Source organism: Solanum stenotomum, chromosome 6 (assembly GCF_019186545.1).
Source record: "Solanum stenotomum isolate F172 chromosome 6, ASM1918654v1, whole genome shotgun sequence".
NCBI lineage: Eukaryota > Viridiplantae > Streptophyta > Magnoliopsida > Solanales > Solanaceae > Solanum > Solanum stenotomum.
The window spans coordinates 56776763-56791654 of NC_064287.1; the positions used below are offsets into that span (position 1 = coordinate 56776763).

Consider the following 14892-nt stretch of genomic DNA (forward strand, 5'->3'; position numbering starts at 1 on the left):
AAAAAAATTAATTCTAATTTTTTTACTATGATCACTAAAGCATATTTATGAGATTTGCTTCCCAATTCCCATCATGAGAGTTTCAAAGGAAACAAAACAATAACCAAGATTTAACTAGCAATCCAGTAATACTAACTAACATATACGAGATCGATGCCTTCGATGTCCTAATACATTCTCGAATAAACTACACTTTCTTCAATTGACGATTATCATGAACCAACAAACTATCCAGATAACGAATGCCCATAAATTCCATCATCATAAAGAATCTCAGGACATCCTCAGGTGTTTGATAAGCAAATGAATCAACTTGATCTCTGTTTTCGGAACCCAATTTAAGCTCCCTTATACTTTCCAGCTTCTCTGCCCCATCAAGCAATATCACAGGACCAGTACCATTAGTTATCTTACTCAAATTTCCAATTATTTCGTTGTCACACGACCTGTCTCGTTTCTCTTTAGACTCTGTCTCTATTTCACGAATTGTATCAGCATAAATTTTGGAGATTTCCTTTCCACCTGCATAAAAAAGAACAGCTTACATAACTCACTGTCGTTACCTAACAATGAATTTAAACAATACGATACAATCAAGAATTCGGACATAGAAGTTTTAAATTATTTGAAATGGAGCAAACCAGGAATTAATATGTTGGCTGCTTCTTTGAAGGCATAAAATGAAGCATTTTTGACGAATTTTGCAGTGAAATGAACGATTTTGGCACGACCTTCACCATCACCAATGCAATGACAGACATACTTCACCTTTTCTTTGTCGGAAGTAATGAAACCCCAAATTCCCGTCCTGTCTTCCATCCCCCGGAAGAGTAGATCGGAATTATATGAAGTGGCCCCTCATTTCCCATTTGACACTCTAACAGCTTCAAGGAAAATTTCAACTTTATACTACTACAAGGCCACAATATTCTCTCCGTCTCAAATTATTTGTGTTTTTTTGGTTCAAGATAAATGAATTATTCAAGACATAATATATAAATGGCATAATACTTAGAAGCCGTTTAGAAAGGCACGTTTATGTATTATTCAAAGCTATACAATGACATAATTTTAAGTATTTTCTTTTATTTTTTGAAATAGTAATGCCACATGTTACGAGACATATTCATACTATTGAAAACAAAGAGGTAACTTGAATTTAACTACTTGATACCAAGTGAAATTTTACTTCAATTATACGTTCCGTTGTCCATGATCAGAAACCAGCAAAGAGTCGAGATAACGAGTTCCCATAAATTCCATCATCATGAAAAATCTCAGGACATCTTCAGGTGTTTGATGTGTAAATGAATCAACATGAACTTTGTTTTTAGAACCCAACTTCAGCTCTCTGCTTTTCAGCATCTCTGCCGCGACACCAGTGGCATTATTTCGAGACTCAGTTTCTATTTCACGAACTGTTTCAGCGAAAATTTTGGCAAATGCCCTTCCACCTGCATACACATGAAAATAAAGCTCACATTGCCCAAATCTCTGCCTTTGTTTTCACCTAATAAACATTATATTACATTTCTCTAGAGCTTAATAATTCGTAATCATTCATTGCTTTAACTTCTATACACTAACGATGTAAAGAATTTAACACTATTTACACGTTTTTACATGTTGTAACAACATTTAACCATTTGACCTCTAACACCATTTTTTAAAATAAACTGTCATATATATGAATCAGCTTGTGTTTTCTCCTAGAACAGATGACAAGAAATAACTAGTATTTTTCACCTCTACTGAGTGCTGAGACTTAAACGTAAATCTTATGATTTTCAATCCACGTCATTGACTACCAGGCCATATACAATTACACATTTTTAACAACTAGTAATTCCGTAACTGAATTTAAAAAGTTGAGCATCGGAAAATGAGAGGAAGCTAACCAGGAATTAAGATGTTGGCTGCTTCCTTGAATGCATAAAGTGAAGCATTTTTGACGAATTTTGCACTAAAATAAACCATCTTAGCACGACCTTCATCATCCGCCATGTACTCGCCAAGTTTTTCGAGGCTTTTAACTCTAACGATTTCGTCCATCTTTCTAACAGCCTCCATGCTGTAACCATAGGAAATTTCACATACCTTCTTCACAGTTTCTTTGCCGAAATTCATCAAGCTCCAAATTCCCATTTTCCCGCACCTTCGCTTAACAGGCAGGGCACAGTTTACAGGTTCAATTAAACTCAATAGCTTTACGGATTCCTGCTTTCCCTTCATCGAGTCTCAAACTGAAAATTGCAGCATTAGTTATTATTATTAATCAGGTAGGCATAATACCAAACTATTTCTAAACTTTTAATGCTTAATTTATAGGCCTAATTACCTACACTTTAAACCATACCAAACAAAATATAAATATTTTGTCGGCTTCTCGATGATGTCGTAGTATTAGCCTTATTCTTGTATCTTCTTATTTTTGACATGCCACCTTATTATTTATTGTGTTTTGGTTATCGAATTATTTTGATATTGTTTATTGTTATTCAATATGCATGTAATTTAAATCATACTATATATAAAGAGTAGCGTCAATTTCATAAAATCTATTTTATATTCAATTTTTCTGTTCTTTACATCACCAAAACGCTAAATGAAAATCTTAAACCCAACAGAAAAATCAATACAAAACTAACACATTTCTAAGAGCTAGTGAATTTGGTAACTGCCTTAGTACCCTCAGAGACGGCGTGCTTAGCCAATTCACCGGGAAGGACCAATCGGACGGCGGTTTGAATCTCCCGAGAAGTGATGGTAGGCTTTTTGTTGTACCTAGCAAGCCTTGAAGACTCCTGAGCAAGCTTCTCGAAGATATCGTTGATGAAGCTGTTCATGATTCCCATAGCCTTGCTTGAAATTCCTATATCTGGATGAACCTGCTTCAGCACCTTGAAGATGTAGATCTTGTAAGTCTCGATCGATTTCTTCGACCTCTTCTTCTTCTTGTCTCCGGCAGCAGCGGCTCCGCCGTCCTTGGGTAGCTTCTTGCCGGCCTTTGATTTCTCAGCGGCAGCAGCAGGAGCCTTCTCAGCTGCTGGCTTCTTCTCTGCGGGTTTCTTCTCTGCCTTTGGTGCCATTGAAGGGGAGATTTCGTAAATTAGGAAGAAATTGGAGGGCTTTTGAGTTTGAATTGTGTGAAGTGAAAGGGATGAAGAGACTTATTATATATGAGTTTAGGCTTGCTGTTCATTGGTTACCTTTGAATGACGCGGATCTGAGTTTGAGCCGTTTGATGTTATTGTCAATCAACGGTGTAGATCAAAGTTGAACTCCTTCCTAATTACTCCATATTTACACTTATTAAAAAAATTATTCGAGAACATAATTTAAATAATAATTTCCATTATTGTCCTTTGAGAAATCATAATATAACTTTGCAAGTAGTGTAATATTTTATCTTCTAGAAAATACCGAATTTTATTAAAGTAAAGGGCAAATATGATAAGAATAAACATTCATCTTGAACTTTGAACAATTTAATTATTTTGAACAATTAAAAAAAAAAAATTCAGTTAATATAGAACAGAGGAAATATTCTTTATTCACCTGTATTATTCATGATAATTTTTATGACAATAACTTTAGTTTTGTACTTTGTAATCGTAGTTTATTAAAAACTAACTTAAGGTCTAACAATGCTAATTAGAGAATTTGACATATGATTTTAGTAAATTGTTAAGTTAGTCCTAAAGCGTTGAGCATTAAGTGTACCTAAGACGTACTATGAGTGTTTGGAAAGTAAACCTCACAGAACTAAATCTACAAGTGAGTCTCAAAACATTTTACATGTATACTACCCGAAGTGAGTCCCAAACAATGTTCTAAATAGTGTTTCTAAGACGAGCCTCGGGGGTTATTTTGAAATTTTTCATATCATATAAAATGTCTCGACTCACGCCTTTTAAAACACCGATCCCAACATCGAATAAGGGTATATCTGAGACCATACAATTCTTAAGGGGTCAATGTAACATTTTTCAAACTTTGATCGTTTTCTTTTACTCTAGAGAGAATCTCCGGTTTTCTGGAAACCGGAAATATTCTGGATTGTTCGATACGGTCGCTACTATATTCTCTTGACGCAAAAGATTTTCCGATCGGCAACCGGAGACGGCAGTGAATTTCAATTGCCGCCGTTTAGGTATTTATCTTGTTTTCTGAAATTTCGTTTCGCTTTATCTTGTTAAACAAAATATACGATGTAATTTTTCTCCGAACTCTTGCACGCATGGGGTGTAGCTAGATGTTAGGAGTTCAATTCCCTTTGCCTATTTAGGTTTTTTTAGGGAGTTCAACTTAGAGCCTGTTTGAGTTTGACCTAGCATTTGTCTTGTGAGGTTCTGCTTTATCCTTGCTTAAGTATGTCATTTTATATATAGGTGGTTCAATGGATCCTTCCTATCAAGTTAATCACAGTTGTGCCCTAAATCCTCCCAAAGACGGCCTCCCTAGCACCCAATCTTCTAATGATGCACTTAGGCAGATGGGATCTGAAGGGAAAATGGGAGCAGTTCATGAAGAAATGAAGAGAGTGAGTAGACTTCCACCAAGCAGTGCATATGCAACTCATCGGATGCGTGTCCTTAACAAAATTCTGGAACTTCTGTCGATTCAGGTACATGGTGCATACATTCAATGGGGGTGGGGCGGGGGAGCGTATGCATGTTTAAGATATATGATCATTGTGATCTCTTTTGCTAGTGTTTTATAGTAGTTGTATCTTCCTGTACTACAAATAAGTAGCTATGGGAAAAGGAGACCTTTTTAAACATCCTACTCGAGCACACGACATATCATGCTTGAGGTCTCATTACTGCAATGCTACATTATCCAGGGTTAAATTCACTGATCACCGCCTATTATTGTTTATCTGGAGGGTCTCAAGCATTTGATACATTGCTAGTGACTTTGTAGCATGTGGATGATGACTTCTATTGCTATCCTAGACGGCTGAGTTACTCTGTATGGGGAAAATGCAAGCCATTTACTTTCTCAATGTGTTCCATGCATAAGTGTCACCTTAAGTTGTAAGATTGTTGGCATTAGGCTCTTCTTACAATTTTGGGTATATTCAAGGAAATAACGAGAGATATTCCTGTATGAATTCTGGTCTACATCAGTTGTATAACATTAACAATTACTATCTTGATTTTGTGTGTGTTTAAAAGAACAGTATGACTAGAAATTGGCCTCATATCTAGAGATTTAGGAATCCTCTTGATCCTTTGAAACAGATTGGCCTATTACTATTTTCCTCTCCCTATAACATGCTCACGCCCCTTCTGCTCCTATTGGAGAAGAATGGTTTGGTTGAAATTCATACCACACACAATCTGTATGTCTTCTTGTGGATGTTTTCTCCTCTCTCTGTCGTGAAAGTTTTGGCACATTGTCTGATCATTAGTCGGTCTAGTTAACCAATTTGGTGATTATACAATGCCAGGCTACTTGTTTATAGGGTAATTGTTGGAGAAACTGTGATAAAATTGTTCTGATGTTTGCTGGTCTAGCATGCTTTGTTTCACCATCATGATTAGTATAAGAACAAGTTTGTTTTTAGGAGGGAGAAGAACTACATCTCTACAGTCACTTGACTACTTGCTAGGGGATGTTGTATTGTTTATAAGTGCATCATAGATCTCTTATGGCTTTGAGTTAATTGTTAAGCATTTGAATTGGGGGTTTTATGTTTTCATTGTCTCACATTTTATGCAGAGAACCACTTCACAGGATGAGGAGTTGGAATTGCTGTTTTCTGGGCTCTCTCTTGGATGATAAGAAGCAAAGGTCATATTTTCAGCAGTTGGTTTATCAGATTATGCAGTGGATCATTTATGTTGCTCACTTCGTCTTGGTCTTCAGCTGCATCTTCTCAAACCATTTCTTTTTTATGTAGAGATGATGTTTTGATTGTTAAATAAGTTATACTTGTTATATAATAGGTCTATAATTACACTTCTTATCTCAATTATCTAGTGCATAATCTGGCTAGTCAAAGTTAGTTGATTTCACCTTGAACTCTTATCCGGAACCTTGGGTTCCAGGTGAATTAATGCTCAAAGTACCAGAGCACAAACACTACTCTAATCCATTAGTGGCTCTGGCTTTTCACTAGTAGAACTCATTTGATGACTTTTTAGCTTAAAGATCGTTCAATTTACAGGATTTTCTTTTGGTTCGCTTTGATATTTGGTTCCTCTGTCTGCTTGAGTGTGTTTATTTTTCTCGTGTTTTGTTTTGTAGGCGTGACTAGAATTGGTGCAATCCATTGCAGGTGGATTTGTAATGCTGCTTAAACTTTTTGTTGGTCTGGAAGTTGAGCATTGAAGAGTGTGGTTTCAAATCTGATGGCAATTCTATCCTACCTTTAGTGTTTATGGTTTAATCTGATGGCAATGATTTATCCTGCTTTTACATTGCCTCGGATGGTGTAATGGAAAAAAATGTCAAGGACTTGTGTTGGTTATAGCTTTAGGAGGTGTATTATACGCAAGGAAGTTTTACACACTAGTATCGTAGGTGTGTTGCGTGCGTTTTATAATGCATTTGTCTGCACATTGTATTTGCTGTTATGTTGTTCGCATCATAAACAATGCACTTACTATAACAAGGTAATGTTTCAAGTCTTGCATTTGTGAGCCAAGCAACTGCAAGTCCTACTAAATGATATTATAGTTCAGTAAACATGCCTATACATTTAGAAGTTATATACAAGTCGGTTCAATGTTTGATTTGGTTGATAAATTGATGTGGTTTTCAGTTTTTATAAGTGGATTCTGGACGGTCCCAACACAGTTCACACATTAATATTTGTATTCCGTGTTGAAAATATTGTGTTCAGTTGAATCTGTAGAATAGGGACTAGCTCACAAGAGCCTTCTTAAAACTGTTTGACACTATTTACCCATTGAACTCCAAAATGTTTAAGAACGTACTCTATATATCCTGGCTACCACAGTGCAATATTAAAATGTCCTTTCCCTCGGCCAGGAGTAAACAATATTTCCGGCCTTTGCCAAAACATATGGCAACTTTTAGTAGTAAAAATTACTCCTGTAATTCCCATAACAAGATTCCATCCATTCCACCTCTGCAAACTTTCCTGTTCTAGTTTGTCTAATAGTCAAGCAGCTGAGTTCCTGAATAACATAAGTTTGTAAGCACCAAGTTTTTAATACAGCTTACTGTCACGGACTTAGTCTTCTACAAAGCACACGTGCGGCAATTAACAATTTGCTCACGTTCTCGCGTCACTTGCTCACGGTCATGCTATGCCAAGTCAGCCTAAAACTTTAGGAATCACCAAGAGAGAACACAAGAGGATTGTTAGGAAAGATTGTATTATAGAGAACTTTGATTTTTGCTCTGTGAACATGTATTGTATAGTTATACAGGGAGTATCTATTACAACATGAACAAAAATACGACTACGCATAACAAAAGAGCTTCAAAATGATACCTAATAAAGTAACAATCTCAACTAGAGATAAATACCGAAAAACATAACTTAAAAGACTAAAACATAGGAGGGATTCAAACCATGATCAACAACCACCACTGGTGCATTCACGGGCAAAGTAACTATCCTCACCACATTTGTAGCAACCACTGCCACTGCCTCGACCACCACCATCGGAGTATCTACCACCTCCGCCGCCTTCACTCTAGCTACATTCCCTAGCAAAGCGGCAAGACTTACCACACTTAAAACAACAACAACTTCCTCCTCCACCACGACAACGGTGGCAGTGTGGAGGAGGAAGCGGTTGTTTTAAGTGTGGCAAGTCTGGCCAATTTGCTAGGGAGTGTAACCTGAGTGAAGGTAGCGGTGGCGGTAGATACTCTGGCGGTGGCTACAAATGTGGTGAGGATGGTCACTTTGCCCGTGAATGCACTAGTGGTGGTTGTTGATCGTGGCTTGAATCCCTCTTATGCTTTTATCTTTTAAATTGTTATGTTTTTGGGTATTTATCTCTAGTTGAGATGGTTGCTTTATTTTCTACTCTTTATTAGTATCATTTTGAAGCTTTTTAGTAATGGGAAGCCGTATTTTTGTTCGTATGACAATGGATACTCTATGTACAACTATGCAATACATACAATATTTTCAAAACAAAAAAATCAAAGTTCTCTACAATAATAATTTTCCTAGCAATCATCTTGTGTTCTCTCGTCCATTCTCTTAGCAATTCCTAGAGTTTTAGGCTGACTTGGCATAGCAAGATTGTGAGCAAGTGGTGCAAGAACGTGAGCAAATTGTCAAGTGCCTCACATGTGCTTAGTAGAAGTCTGTGACAATTTGGTATTAGAGCAAGGTTACAGCTAAGGTAATGAGACAACTGAGAAATCAATGTTGCGAATACCCAAGCCAACGTCATTTAGGATGTCGTCTGCAAGAAGGGCTATGGAAAAATGAGGAATGCTTACAACAAATAGTCTTAATCATTCAATATTCAAATCAAGATACAACATATTAATCATTCAGATGTGCATTCAGATTCAGACGTCTATATCTTAATGAAAACAAATAAAATCTTAGTGGTCAATGAAATGGGTTGAGTACCATGAGGTCACAGGTTCAAATGCTATCAGAGACAAAAACACTAGGTGTTTAACTTAAAAGCACTATTAATACAACAAATACAGTCGCATGACACCTAAAAAATATAGGAATACAGAGAGAGGTGGACATAGAAAATATAAAGAGGGGATGAGAGAGGGAGAGAGAGAGGGAGAGAGGGAGAGGATACAACCTAAATGCACATATGAATACAACAAATACATTCACATAATACCTCAAGAAATATATATAAAAAGAGAGAGAATGACGAGAATACAAAATACAAAGAGAGGCGATAATACTAAGAGGAAGAGTAGAGAAAATACAAAGAGATAGATAGAGAGGTAATCAAAATACAAAGAGGGAGAGGGGGATATATATAGAGAGGGAGAGAGAAAGAGAGGCGAGCGAGATTGAGGAAATAAGAGAGAGAGCTTTTTTTTTCTGCGTAGCAATCCAAACAGTAGCTATGAATTGTAATTACTCAAACTAAAGTTATAGATCTCTAAGATGATAGTCATTTTTAAAGGGAAAAAGGAAAAATATACCCCAGAACTATCGTAAATAGTACGCAGATATCTTCCGTCATATTTTTGGGACATTGGTGCCCCTGTCGTCCAAAAACTAGAGTGTATATACCATTTATACTAACGGACATATATGTATCATAATCTTATCCACCGATCCGACATTTATTAAATATTGGATCAACGGATAAAATTGTGTCACGTGTCCCTATTTATCTTCCGTTAGAGTGAAGGGTATATATGCTCTAGTTTTCTGACAATAGGGGCACCAATGTCCCAAAAGTATAACGGAGGGTATCTGCATACTATTTACTATAGTTCCGGGATATATTTGTCCTTTTTCCCTTTTTTAAATTCTCTTTTTGAAAACCACGTGACATTTTTGGAATTAAGCAAACAGTTTTAGGATTATTTTTTTTAACAATCTGTTAAGAAAAGGCCAAATATGCATCATTTGTTAGGCAACGAGGGTATATTTGCATCACTTTTTTAACGAAGGGGTATATCCGCTCAAAATTGCATAGTTGAGGGGTATATTTCCCCGTTTCCCTTAATTTTTTTGATTGCTAATCTCAAATGAATTTTCAAGATTTTGTTACCTAAATGTGAGGAGAGATCTTAAGCAAGTTATTAAAGAATTTTCTTTTCTAGATGAGAATCCAATTGTTGTTTTTGGTACATAAGTTAGTCTTTAGATTTTGTTACATAAATGTGAGGAGAGATCTTAAGTAAGTTATTAAAAAAATTTCCTTTTTAGATGAGAATTCAATTGTTGTTTTTGGTACATAAGTTAGTCTTTAGTTTTTGTCACCTAAATGCAAGGAGAGATCTTAAGCAAGTTATTAAAGAATTTTCCTTTCTTGATGAGAATCCAATTGTTGTTTTGGGTACAAAATCTAGTCTTTTCTCTATTTACCCTGTATAAATAGTGCTTCCTCTGACTTCTTATCATTGCATTGAAGCTTTATTCACTATTGATACTTCAAACACCTGCCCACACCCAGCAAGTAGTCTTTCTTTCCAGAGCTCTCCCTACCTCACCCAACTTCATAACCAAGAAAAATGTCGGAATATCTCCCAATAGAGATGATGGTCCTAATCTTCTCAAAGCTCCAACCCAAATCTCTCCTCCAATTAAGGTGTTTATCAAAATCTTGGAATGCACTAATTTCAAGCCCCGACTTCATATGGCTACATACACAACAATCGGTCCTCCTAAAACCCCCTACACATTTATTCAAAAGGTATTTCAGCACATGTCTCAAGAAGGAAAAAATTCGACTCGCTGATGTATCAAATTTCGACACCCCTGTAATGCGATTAAGGTCGCCTTTTAATGTCGGATTGCTAGATTATTTCTATTGTAGGATTATTGGTATATGCAATGGTGTTCTCTGTATGTTAGATGATTTATTAGACCATAGTAGTCCTATGGTACTTTGGAATCCTAGCATATCCAGATGCCTCACCCTCCCAATGACTCCTCTTGGCTGTAACAACTCAGGGACTTACATGTTTGTCCTTGGGTTTGGCTTTGCTGTTAAAACAAGAGACTACAAGGTTGTGAGGATGGCCTATGCTCATGGTGATGGTCAATACTTGTTGCCACTTAGGGTTGAGATTTATGAGCTTAGTTCAGGAATCTGGAAGGATTTTGATGGTTTTATTCCAGATATTGGTATCGTTGAGTATTTCTGGACACAAGTTGAAATTTATGGGAAAGTCTACTGGACTGCATACAAGAGAAATTGGGAGAGAAGGGTGGAGAACTTGATTATGATGTTTGATCTCAATGAGGAGATTTTTCAAGAATTATCATTACCAGAAATTTTGGTTAATGAAACCCCTACGAATTTAAATGTTGCACAGCTTGGGAAATTACTTGTTGTGTATCAGTATGATACACGTGTTTGGAGCAGCAATTGCTCCATTTGGGTAATGAAAAGGTATGGAGACACAGATTCATGGAGCAAAGAATATAATGTTGCATTGGGCCAGGGGAATTTGGGCATGGTAGTAGCCGTTGCTGATTGTCGTAAAATATTGTTGATAGACATGACAAGGATGCTAGCTTTGTATAATCCTGAGATGCAAACAACGCAAAGAACCACTATTGCTGGTACTATGTACTCTTTTTACTATGAGAATTACGAGGAAAGCCTTGTTTTGCTAGATAAAGGGGAGTTACTGCCTCCAGTTGATTTAGCATCTGAGGAGTCGACAGATGACGACGACGATTATGATGATGATGATGATGATAATGATGATGCTAATGATCAAGTACTTGAACTCCTGAATCATCATGTTATGCATGAGCGTGTCACAACTTTACTTGGAGCCTGAAATAGTAACAAACAAATGTTATGATGTTTAGGCATACTTATAGGGGAGATGGAATATTTGCCTTGTCAGTCCTTGACAATTTATTTTATCATAGTTATTTGTTGTTTGGTCTATTTCAATTGTTATGATTATTATTGGGATTTTAATAAATTTGAGTGTTCCTTCAGTTGTGGCTTCGTATTTGACTAGATCAACTAATCTGAATGTTTAGAATCTTTTAATTATTTTTTATATGTTAACCTAAATCTACCAACCCAAGACCCCTCTCTCCCTAGGAGTCAATACTAGTCCTCTCCACCCTGCTAACTCAATCATCCAACGGCCCAACCTTAAGGTTGGAGGTGGAGAGCTCTTTCCACTTGAGCTAGCTTTCTTGTCAGATGAAATTCTTCAAAATTAATTGTGCTAGTCATTGCATTTTACTTAAGATAATCAAATTTTGGTAATTGCTGAGAATCTATTTCTTGATTAGTCATGAACTTCTTAAGCAGCTAAGCAAGTGAAAACACACACTTTTATCGGCACCTTTGGTATCCATATTGCATTACATGGAAAATCATAATCTAGACATGCTTTGTAGATGATTAAATTTTTGCTTACAAGTAATCATGATTTTTTGAAGCCTATATATTATTTTAGTTTAAGCTAATGAATCCAATACCATTGAGCCCTTAATCTGTAATGAATAATGAATGTTAACACCAAAAATAACAACTTAGTCGATAATGAAGAAATACGAGATTAGTAATGAATAAGTGCGGCGCTCTAGCTCAGCAACAATGTCTTCTGATTCATTCAAATGTTTTAAATTCACTAGTATTGTTGTAGATGTTTCAACTTTTTTAAAAAAATTGGTAACTTTTGTTGTAGATGTTATTAACTTCACTTTTTGTTGTTGATTTTGGATTCACTACTTTAAAACTATGGTAAATTAAATGATACACAACAAATAATTCCCCAAGCTGTGCAACATTTAAATTCGTAGGGGTAACCAAAATTTTTGGTAATGATAATTCGTGAAAAATCTCCTAATTGAGATCAAACATCACAATCAAGTTCTCCACCCTTCTCTCCCCATTCCTCTCGTATGCAGTCCAGTGGACTTTCCCACAAATTTCAACATGTGTCCAGAAATACTCTACGACACAAATATCTGGAATAGAACCATCAAAATCCTTCCAGATTCCTGAACTAAGTGCATAAATCTCAACCGTAGGTGGCAGCAAGTATTGACATCACCATGAGCATATGTCATGCTCACAACCTTGTAGTTTCTTGTTTTTATAGCAAAGCCAAACCCAAGGACAAACCTGTAAGTCCTTGAGTTGTCACAGCAAAGAGGAGTCATTGGGAGGGTGAGGCATCTGGATATGCTAGGATTCCAAAGTACCACACTACTTCTATATTCTAATAAATCATCTAACATACAGAGAACACCGTTGCATAAACCAATGATCCTACAATAGAAATAATCTGGCAATCCAAGAGGTGATATTGATGGTATTACACTGTCAAAATATGATACATTAGCGAGTTGAATTTTTTCCCTCTTGAGACCTGTGCTGAAATACCTTTTTGAAAAAATGTATTATCAAAATCTCAAGGCTCCCACCCAAATCTCTCCTCCAATTAAGGTGTTTATCAAAATCTTGGAATGCACTAATTTCAAGCCCCGACTTCATATGGCATACACAACAGTCGGTCCTCCTAAAAAACCCTACACATTTTTTTTTTGAAATAGAAAAAAAATAAAAATTTGTTATATTGTGATTGGTAGTCTTTTTTACACAATTTTTAAATATATATAACCGAATATTTTTTATTGTTAATTGTTTTAATTTATAATACTTTAAAACATGATTTCAAATATATAACAGATCAAAACAAATAACTAAAAATGTATTGAAGGGGCCGGGGTTCACTACAAGCATACAACTCAAGCTGATATGTCGTCCCCGAGCTATGTGCTTGTTGAGTCTTGTATATAGCCGAATACTTTATCCGTTTTAATTTATTTGTCTTGTTTTTTAATTAATTTATTTAAAAGGAATTTATTTTGCAACTCTTTAATTTCATTTTTTCACACTATATATTTAAGATTATAAAATTAAAAATCATCTTATTATATTTTATATATTTTTAATTTAAGAACTCAACATTAAAATACTTTTTTAATTTTTTTTTAAATTTCATATTAAATCAAAATAAAACAAGTAAATTAAAACCAAGAGAATAACTCTCACATGATCTTCATAATCTCCTTTACAATCTTAATTACTAACGTCATGTATAAGACAACTTTTTCGAAAAACAAAAATAAAATCTTTGTCTATCTTGTTTTGTACATTGCTCTTTTTTAAAAAAAAGTATATAATAATAGGGCATAATATTGAAAAGTATATAATAAGCAGCTAAGCAAGTGAAAACACACACTTTCATTGTCACCTTTGGTATCCATATTGCATTACATGGAAAATAATAACCTAGACATGCTTTGTAGATGATTAAATTATTGCTTACAAGTAATCATGATTTTTTGAAGCCTATATATTATTTTAGTTTAAGCTAATGAATTCAATACCATCGATCCCTTAATCTCTAATGAATAATGAATGTTAACACCAGAAATAACAACTTAGTCGATAATGAAGAAATACAAGATTAGTAATCAATAAGTGTGGTGCTCTAGCTCAGCAACAATGTCTTCTAATTCATTCAAATGTTTTATATTCACTAGTATTGTTGTAGATGTTATCAACTTATTTTTTAAAATTGGTAACTTTTGTTGTAGATGTTATTAACTTCACTTTTTGTTGTTGATTTTGGATTCACTACTTTAAAACTATGGTAAATTAAATGATACACAACAAGTAATTCCCCCAAGCTATGGAACATTTAAATTCATAGGGGGTTCATTAACCAAAATTTCTGGTAATGATAATCCCTGAAAAATCTCCTAATTGAGATCAAACATCACAATCAAGTTTTCCACCCTTCTCTCCCCATTCCTCTTGTATGTAATCCAGTGGACTTTCCCACAAATTTCAACCTGTGTCATGAAATACTCTACGACACAAATATCTGGTATAGAACCATCAAAATCCTTCCAGATTCCTTAACTAAGTGCATAAATCTCAACCCAAGGTGGCAAGAAGTATTGACATCACCGTGAGCATAGGTCATCCTCACAACCTTGTAGTCTCTTGTTTTAATAGCAAAGCCAAACCCAAGGACAAAATTGTAAGTCCCTGAGTTGTCACAGCAAAGAGGAGTCATTGGGAGGGTGAGGCATCTGGATATGCTAGGATTCCAAAGTACCACACGACTTCTATATTCTAATAAATCATCTAACATACAGAGAACACCGTTGCATATACCAATGATCCTACAATAGAAATAATCTGGTAATCCAACATTAAAAGGTGATCTTAATGGTATTACATTGTCAAA

General features: G+C 35.4%; 5 protein-coding genes across 6 annotated transcripts; 2 read left to right on the top strand and 3 right to left on the bottom strand.

The window, feature by feature from the left end:
• Positions 1 to 187: 187 nt before the first annotated feature.
• Positions 188 to 846, bottom strand: LOC125868209 (uncharacterized). Its single transcript, XM_049548842.1, has 2 exons — positions 642 to 846; positions 188 to 522 (listed from the first exon to the last, which is right to left on the bottom strand). The coding sequence occupies exons 1-2, from the start codon at positions 817 to 819 to the stop codon at positions 188 to 190; spliced, it is 513 nt and encodes a 170-aa protein (XP_049404799.1). The 5' UTR covers positions 820 to 846.
• A 172-nt stretch (positions 847 to 1018) lies between these two features.
• Positions 1019 to 2242, bottom strand: LOC125868207 (uncharacterized). The gene is made up of 2 exons (XM_049548840.1): positions 1899 to 2242; positions 1019 to 1454 (listed from the first exon to the last, which is right to left on the bottom strand). The coding sequence occupies exons 1-2, from the start codon at positions 2230 to 2232 to the stop codon at positions 1195 to 1197; spliced, it is 594 nt and encodes a 197-aa protein (XP_049404797.1). The 5' UTR covers positions 2233 to 2242; the 3' UTR covers positions 1019 to 1194.
• A 374-nt stretch (positions 2243 to 2616) lies between these two features.
• LOC125868211 (histone H2B.3-like) lies at positions 2617 to 3158 on the bottom strand. The gene has a single exon (XM_049548844.1). It carries the CDS (start codon positions 3087 to 3089, stop codon positions 2655 to 2657), a length of 435 nt encoding a protein of 144 aa, XP_049404801.1. The 5' UTR covers positions 3090 to 3158; the 3' UTR covers positions 2617 to 2654.
• An 839-nt stretch (positions 3159 to 3997) lies between these two features.
• On the top strand, positions 3998 to 6713 carry LOC125868214 (uncharacterized). 2 transcript variants are annotated; one of them, XM_049548849.1, is made up of 4 exons: positions 3998 to 4153; positions 4392 to 4627; positions 5728 to 5799; positions 6287 to 6713. In XM_049548849.1, exons 2-3 carry the CDS (start codon positions 4400 to 4402, stop codon positions 5785 to 5787), a joined length of 288 nt encoding a protein of 95 aa, XP_049404806.1. In that variant the 5' UTR covers positions 3998 to 4153; positions 4392 to 4399; the 3' UTR covers positions 5788 to 5799; positions 6287 to 6713. The 2 variants fall into 2 exon arrangements, with proteins under 2 accessions (XP_049404806.1, XP_049404805.1); XM_049548848.1 differs by lacking the exon at positions 6287 to 6713 and having other exon boundaries at positions 5728 to 6152.
• A 3862-nt stretch (positions 6714 to 10575) lies between these two features.
• On the top strand, positions 10576 to 11442 carry LOC125868967 (F-box protein CPR1-like). Its single transcript, XM_049549522.1, has one exon. It carries the CDS (start codon positions 10576 to 10578, stop codon positions 11440 to 11442), a length of 867 nt encoding a protein of 288 aa, XP_049405479.1.
• Positions 11443 to 14892: the final 3450 nt, after the last annotated feature.